The 8057-nt window shown below is 35.5% G+C and overlaps 1 protein-coding gene and 1 pseudogene across 1 annotated transcript; both read right to left on the bottom strand.

Moving 5' to 3' along the window:
- Positions 1 to 865: 865 nt before the first annotated feature.
- On the bottom strand, positions 866 to 1816 carry LOC114922627 (olfactory receptor 13G1-like). Its single transcript, XM_029284343.1, has one exon. The coding sequence runs from the start codon at positions 1814 to 1816 to the stop codon at positions 866 to 868; it is 951 nt and encodes a 316-aa protein (XP_029140176.1).
- A 4896-nt stretch (positions 1817 to 6712) lies between these two features.
- The window catches only part of LOC114922629, a 2675-nt pseudogene continuing 1330 nt past the window's right edge, over positions 6713 to 8057 (bottom strand).

Here is an 8057-nt window from a genome sequence, read left to right on the forward strand (position 1 = left end):
TAAGAGATATCTGAGTACATTTTAATATAAACAAGGGAACAATGAACCTTGCAAATTGGGGATATTTCCCATTTTCCCATTTCTGCTTCCTTTATGTCTGCTCTCACTTCACAGAGCAAGCAGTTTTAAAGAGTGAACTACTTGGAATATATTTAAGTAAATGTGAATTTTCCTTGGCTTTATCAGTTTGTTGATAATGCAAAAACTTCTACAGGTAGTTTTTGACTTACAACGATTTATTGAGTGACAATTCAAAGTTACAACCGCTCTGAAAAAAGTGACGTAAGACCAGTACTCACACTCAGAACTGTTATGGCATATTTAGATTCATGTGATCAAAATTGTGTGCTTATCAGCCACATGTATTTACAACAATTGCAGAATCCTGGGCTTACTTGTTTATTATTTGTGACTTTACCAGCTGGCTTCTAATAAGCATAGTAAACAGGGGAAGCCAGAATTGCTTAATAACTATGATTCACTTAACAACTGCGGTGATGTGCTTAAAACCTATAGCAAAAAAACCCCCCATAACTCACTTAGCAACTGCCTTTCTTAACAATGGAAATTTTGGTCCCAATTCTAGTCATAAGTCAAGGACTAGCAGTATTGGGTTTCATAAAAAAAAAATATCTTTGTATTTGCTGATGTATAGCACCCATGAAGTATATCTTTGATGTTGCTTCAAGAAATTCCAGCAGCATATAATCAAGGTATATGTAGAGTGCCAGATAAAATATTATAAACTGTTTCTGGAAAATTGCACAGGAATAGAATATTTCCTTATCTATTTTAAAGTCAATTCCATATTTCAATCTGTTTTTAGTCGTTCAATATATGTGTTAAGAAAGTAGACAAATTCAAGTCATTTTTGCTGGAATGTTTTCTTTCTCCATAACAATTTTGTTAGAGTCTCTTTAACATCTTTATTTCTAAGGGAATATATAAGTGGATTAAGCACTGGGGTTACCACAGAGTAAATTATAGCAATATTCTTGTATTCTTCTTCATCATTGGGAGATGATGGTTTACCATATATGTACATAAGTGTGGAAAAATAAAAACTTACTACTAGTAGATGGGAAGAACAAGTAGAGAATGCTTTCTTTTTCCCTTTGACTGATTGGATCTTCATGATAGTTCTCAAAATAAATAGATAAGACGTTAGTGTAGGAATACAGCCGCTCAATGTGAAGGTCACATCAGCTGCAAATGCCATTGTTTCATTTAGGCTGATGTCAGAGCAAGAGAGTTTCCACAGTGGATGCAGTTCACAGAAAAAATGGTTGATATCTTTAGAATCACAGAAGGACAGCCTTAGCAAAAGGCCAGCATTAATTGCAGAACTAGCCATTCCTACAATCCAGGCTCCAGTGGCTAATCCGATACACACCTCTTTCTTCATAATGACCATGTAATGCAATGGCTGGCAAATAGCAGCATATCGATCAAAAGCCATACAAGAAAGTAAGAGAATCTCTGTCCCCAGAGCCCAAAGTGAAAGAAACACTTGAATAGTACAGCCTGAAAATGAGATGATCCTTTTTTTATTCAAAATATTGTGAAGCATTTTGGGAACTGATACAGAGATAGTGCAAATATTGACTACAGAGAGATTGACCAAAAGGAAGTACATAGGTGTGTGGAGTTTACTACAAACGCCAATGGCAAGAATCAGGAGGAAGTTGCCAGTCAAAGCTGATGCATACATGAGAGCAAATATCCAAAAGATGAATATCTGATGTCCTGGTGTACTGGACAAACCCAACAACCTGAAATTAGTTTTATAAATAGCAGTTTGGTTATTAATTTCCATGGCTCCACTGCTGTTTACCTAAATTAGATAAAAAAAGTTAATTTGGGGTAGCTATCACTTAAGGATATTCTTGTCATGTCCTCTGCAATCCATCTTTTTGATAGCCTGGACCTACCTATGGTAGCTCAATCAACCATTCATCATATGATTGCTCTTCTAGGTTGTGACCAGAACTCAATATAATATTCCAAGTGCTTGAAGTACCACTGTCTTTTTATCCCAGTTCATGTAAAATAATGACTGATTATATTACTTGAAAGTTAGTACACAACTTTTGAATCATTTTCTATTTTTTTTATATAATTTTGGAAAATATAAGGCAAATGATCTCTTTTTCTATATTACTTATTCCACAAAAACTACAAAACAATTTCTAAGGATTTTGTTCTAATTTCTGTTGTTCCTTGCTATTTATATTTTATTTTTCAACATTTCCCTTTAAAACAACATGATTCTTAACAGTAGATATCCTAAATAACATATTAACATATAATCATGCTATCAAGAACCTGGAGGAGCAAGAATGAGTAAATGGATTGGGAAACGAAGCCCATTATTAATGACTTCTACTGTCAATTCTTTAAAAGGTGAGGACTGATTTTTTGATAATTTGATTGGATTCCCCCCCCTCAGTGCATAATAACAATTGCACAAGGCAATCACAACAGCCAAATGATGTCCTATTGTGCTTCATGACTTATATCATGACAATATTTTGAAAATCTTAGTTCCATGCAACTTAGAACAGAAATTATATTTAGTGGGATTAACTTTTGAAGCTATAAAGTATATTCAAATTTAGCAGATGATCCACCTGTTTGTCCTTGACTGGGTTCAGAGGCTAAGCAATTGGATCTGGTTAGAACCTGAATGGGAGATCATTGATGAATTACAGGGAATGAGTAGGTTGAAATAGCATCCCAGAGATAGTAATGGAAAATCACTTCAGTACTGATGGCAAGGAAATTGTTCATGAAAAAAGTAGAATTTAAATTAGTTAAATTAGAATGTTCATATATTGGTTCAAAAAAACCGATTGGGGAAATATTTTGTATATTCCATGTTATAGTAATGCATTGTGGGATTACCTGATTCTAACTGAGAATGATATGAAATCAGTAGTGGGATTCAGCTGGTTCACACCAGTTCGGTAGCTAAATTTTGCTGAGTTCGGAGAACTGGCTGAATGCACACTGCTTCCAGAAGTCCGTTCTAGGCCTGGGAGTCCTGGAGGAGGCCTCCCAGGCCTAGAACGGCCTGCCAGATGTGCATGGATGCCACTTCTGGAAGTCCATTCTAGGCTCAGAGGCCCAGGCCTGCATCTAATAAGAGAACTGGTTGTTCAGCTATTTGAATCCACCACTGTATGAAATCCACAATTCTTTATTTATATTTGTGGAAGTAATCCCATGGATCTTAGAGACAGCTATTTTGAACTAGATATTTATAGTTTCCTGGCTACTTATTTTGTTATACATAACCCAGAATAACATTGTTTGAGTTAATGCTTGCAATAAACAAACAACTGCATAAAGGAATTTTCTGTCAACTGGAATTTGAAAGTATTCCATCAATTCCTGAATTTTTTTCAAGGTTTCTCATGTACGATTTACTGAAAATACATCCCAAAATGTATAATAGGGGAGAGTAATTCTTACCTCAGTTGCACTTTTTGAAGTCTAAAATATGATTAAGGAAGCAAGATGCAGCAATAATTATCCTTGTTTAAAGTAAAATGATTTCACAGTTACCCTGCATAAAAATAAAAAAGCTAAAGTATTCCTTGATCATAGCATTTTCATGGCAGTCTAGAAGCATCTTAAGAAGTCATGAGTGTTTAAAGTGTTCCTTTAAAGACTATTTGGGATTCACTGGGGAATACTCAATACACAATAAGCTCCCACAGTGACTTTTGCCTAAGATAATTACTGCATTCCTTTGAAACCTTTGTGCACAACACAATTCTCCTCCTCCTCCTCCTCCTCCTCCTCCTCCTCCTCCTCCTCCTCCTCTCCATTTTATTACCCTTTCACACTTCAGGATGTGTGGAATTTCATTGCTTTATGGAAGTCAATGACTACAATAAAGATTTTTATTTGATGTACACTCCTTCCTTCTCATTGGTGGCCAAAGTGTTTGAGTTTTAACTTGAGTAATAGAATTGGAAGGGACCTTGGAGGTCTTTTAGTCCAACAACACCCCGCCCCCCGCTCAAGCAGGAGACAACAAATCGTTGTCCAGTCTCTTTTTGAAAGCATTAGAGATCACTAGCTTATTCTGTAAGGCAATACTTTCACTTCTGGACTTCCTTTTAGCTTACAAAGTAGGATTGAAATAAGGAAAAATGCCTCTTTTCTCATAGAAATCCATAACTTTGGTCAAGCTCTTTTGTTTTCTTTTTTCTTGTTGCTAAGTTATAATTGGTCATTTCAAATTGTCACTTTTTCCCTCCATTCCACTGATTCCTCTTTCTAATCTTGCTTGATCCTGATGACCCCTAAGTGCTCCTTATTTTGCCAATCTGCAGTCTATTTGGTTCACTATATTCTTTCCAGATCTTCCTATCTTCTTCCTATCTTGTGTGTAAGCATATCTTTTTCTAAAAAGGGTAATTGAATATTCTATGGTTCCCAATTTCCTAAGAACATTGCACAGGTTGACATGATGGACACAAATACATTTCTATAATGTCTGAAACATATATTGACTTCTTTGGGGTATTTGTCTTTCTCAAGAATGCACCAGAAATCTTTCTTGAGCATTGGCCTGTTCTAAAGCTATCTTGAACATTTGTTCCTTGCTTTTGTGTAGTAATCTTTAGTTTGCCAAATCTTCCCAGGAAGTCATTCAAGTACTAGCATTTGATAAGAGAATTTTATTTTATTTTATTTTATTTTATCCAGAGGGCAACATTTCATTCATGGTCTTGGCAGTTAATTTATCTTGTGCAGTTTTTGGAACTAAACTTCATTTTGATATTTTATATAAGCTTATATTTTACATCAGTATTTTATATAGTAAGTACACATCAGTTAAAAATTAATTGCAACTGGTGATTTATTTATGTATATGCAGAAGTAAAGTCCAACAATGCAACTGTATAATATTTCCGAATACAATTCTTGTTCAAGTAGATTCATATAAATAGGACGTTTACATATATACTGAACTTTTACGTTTAAAACAACATATAACAAGTTTGCAATTAAGCTGAATCATTCATATTAAGTACATGGCAAATATGTATAACAGTAGAAAGGGTTTCTTTATAAAATGTCATAAAACCTACACATTACACAGCACTATTCAGTTAACAGATATGTGAGTACATTTTAATATAAGCAAGGGAGGCCATGAACCTTGAAAACTGCAGATTTAATTAATTAATTAATTAATTAATTAATCAATTAATGTGTTTGCTACATCTCACTGCAAGATGTTTCTGGGAGGCTTATAATATGAAAATAAAACCTTAGATAAAAAATTATCTGTCTCTGTCTCTCTCTCTCTGTGTATGTGTGTGTATTTGTATGTATGTATGCTGGATTTTCATATCTACGGTTTTACTTTCATATTGTAAGCCTCTACCAGCTCCAAGCCAACTGATAGATCCAGGTTCTCAGGCTCTTGCAAAAGATCAGGAAGTTGGAAGCCAATCTCACTTCAGTAGGAAAGATGTTCCAAGGGCTGGGGCTATGGCAGAGAAGGCTTTTCTCCTGGACCAGGCCAGCCAGACTTTTTTGACTGACAATATGCCTCCTCTGCTGACACAGGTGGGGTGGGTCTGTTCCATAGATGTGAGACCCCATGGCACGGGTCCAGGCCCTCAAGTAACTTGGGCCCTTGCCATGCGGAGCTTTATAAGCAATAACCAACACCTTGAATTGCACCTGGAAGCAGACTGGCAGTCACTCTAACCCACAAGACAGGTTGTAATAGTAACCATTCTAGGAGACCTGCATCCTCACCCTACACCAGTTGAAGTTTCTGAATGCTCTTTAAGGGGAGCCCTATGTAGAGCATTGTGCAGTAGTCCAAGCATCAGATGACAAGGTATCCTCCCTATTTTCCCATTCCTGTTTACCTTTTCTTCATAGAGCATGTAGTTCTAAAGAGAGCATTACTTATATTTACATAAATGTCACTTTACTGGACTTTTATCAGTTTCTTGATAATGCGAAAACTTCTACAGGTGGTCCAATGCTTATAACAATTTGTTTAGCTACCATTCAAAGTTACAACAGCACTGAAAAAAGTGACTTACAAACAGTCCTCACACAAAAACTGTCATGGCATCCTTATAGTCATGTGATCAAAATTCAGGTGCTTTGGCAACCAGCATATATTTACAATGGATGGAACATCCTGTGGGTGATGTGTTCATTATTTGTAACCTTCCCATCTGGCTTCCAACAAGCAAAGTCAATGGGAAAAGCCAGATTCATTCAACAATTGTATGATTAACTAAATAACTGCAGTGATTTGCTTAACAACCATGGCAAAAAATGTCATAAAATCAGACATGACTCACTTAACAATTGCCTTGCTTAGCAATGTTAATTCTGGTTCCAGTTGTGGGTCATAAGTCAAGTACTACGTTTGTTGGATTTCATAAAAAAAACCAGAAATCAGAAACTGTGAATATATTAAGACATAAAAACACACAGTCCATGATAACTGTTATGTTTATCACCCATGCAGCTTTGATGTTGCCATGTACTCAAAAATCCCAGTAGCAAAGAATCAAGGTATACGTGAAGTACCAGACAGAAAGATCATATATTATTTCTGGAAACTTATACAGAAATAGAATATTTACTTATCTACTTGAGAGTCAATTCCATGTTTCAGTCTCTTTTTACCCAACCAATATATGTGCTAAGGTAATGGACAAATTCATTTTTGGAGAAAGGTTTTCTTTCTCCATAGCAATTTTGTTAGAGTCTCTTTAACTTCTTTATTTCTAAGGGAATATATCATTGGATTGAGCACTGGGGTTACTACAGAATAAATTATGGCAATATTCTTGTATTCCTCTTCATCATTGGCAGAGGAAGGCTTAGCATATGTGTAGATAATTGTAGAAAAGTAAATACTTACTACTAGTAGATGGGAGGAACAAGTAGAAAATGCTTTCTTCTTCCCTTTGATTGATTGGATCTTCATGATAGTTCTCAAAATAAGTAGATAAGATATTAGTGTAAGAGTACAGCTACTCATTGTGAAGGTTACATCAGCTGCAAATGCCATTATTTCATTCAGACCGATGTCAGAGCAAGAAATTTTCCACAGTGAAGGCAGATCACATTATTTCTTCATAATGGCCATGTAATGCAATGGCTGGCAAATAGCAGCATATCGATCAAAAGCCATAAACGAAAGTAAGAGAATCTCTGTCCCCAGAGCCCAGCCAAAAAGAAACATTTGAGCAATGCAACCTGAAAATGAGATGATCCTTTCTTGATCCACTATATTCTGAAGCATTTTGGGAACAGTTACAGAGATAGAACACAAATTCACCACAGAGAGGTTGGCCAAAAGGAAGTACATAGGTGTGTGGAGTTTGGTACAAAAGCCAATGGCAAGAATCAGGAGGAAGTTGCCAGCCAAAGCTGATGCGTACATGAGAGCAAATATCCAAAAGATGAATATCTGATGTTCTGGTGTACTGGACAAACCCAACAACTTGAACTTAGTTTTATAAATAGTACTTTGGTTATTAATTTCCATGGCTTCACTGCTCTTTGCCTAAATTAGATTTAAAAATTAGATTTAATTAGATGTTAATCTTATCATATTGTCACTTAAGAATATTTTTGTCATGAAACCTGTGGACTTCTTTATGGGCCATCATACACAGAAACAATAGTGTAAAACTAAAGAGAAAATGCATTGTATTTCTTGGTGAATATATACAATCAGAAAGAAAAAAAATTCATTTCTGGGCAGGTTGAATTGTAATTGAATATCACTTGAATGGTCACTAGCTCCTTAATGCCAGTTTATATAAAATACATGACTGATATTACTTAAAAGCTGGCACAGAATTTTAAAATCACTATTATTTTTAGATATGAAATATCTAAATAGTGATATTTATGAGATGAATGGTCCTCTTTCTCTATACTACTCAGTCCACAAATGCACAAACCCATCTCTAAGGCATTTTATTGTAATCCTTTTTGTTCTCTCTCTCTCTCTCTCTCTCTCTCTCTCTCTCTCTCTCTCTCTCTCTCTCTCT

Source organism: Protobothrops mucrosquamatus, unplaced genomic scaffold (genome assembly GCF_001527695.2).
Source record: "Protobothrops mucrosquamatus isolate PMUCROS unplaced genomic scaffold, P.Mucros_1.0 scaffold550, whole genome shotgun sequence".
NCBI classification, from domain to species: Eukaryota; Metazoa; Chordata; class Lepidosauria; order Squamata; family Viperidae; genus Protobothrops; species Protobothrops mucrosquamatus.

What these genes read in the sequence shown, in the direction of transcription:
- LOC114922627 (XM_029284343.1), bottom strand. Translation starts at nt 1,816, where the DNA reads ATGGAAATTAATAACCAAACTGCTATTTATAAAACTAATTTCAGGTTG.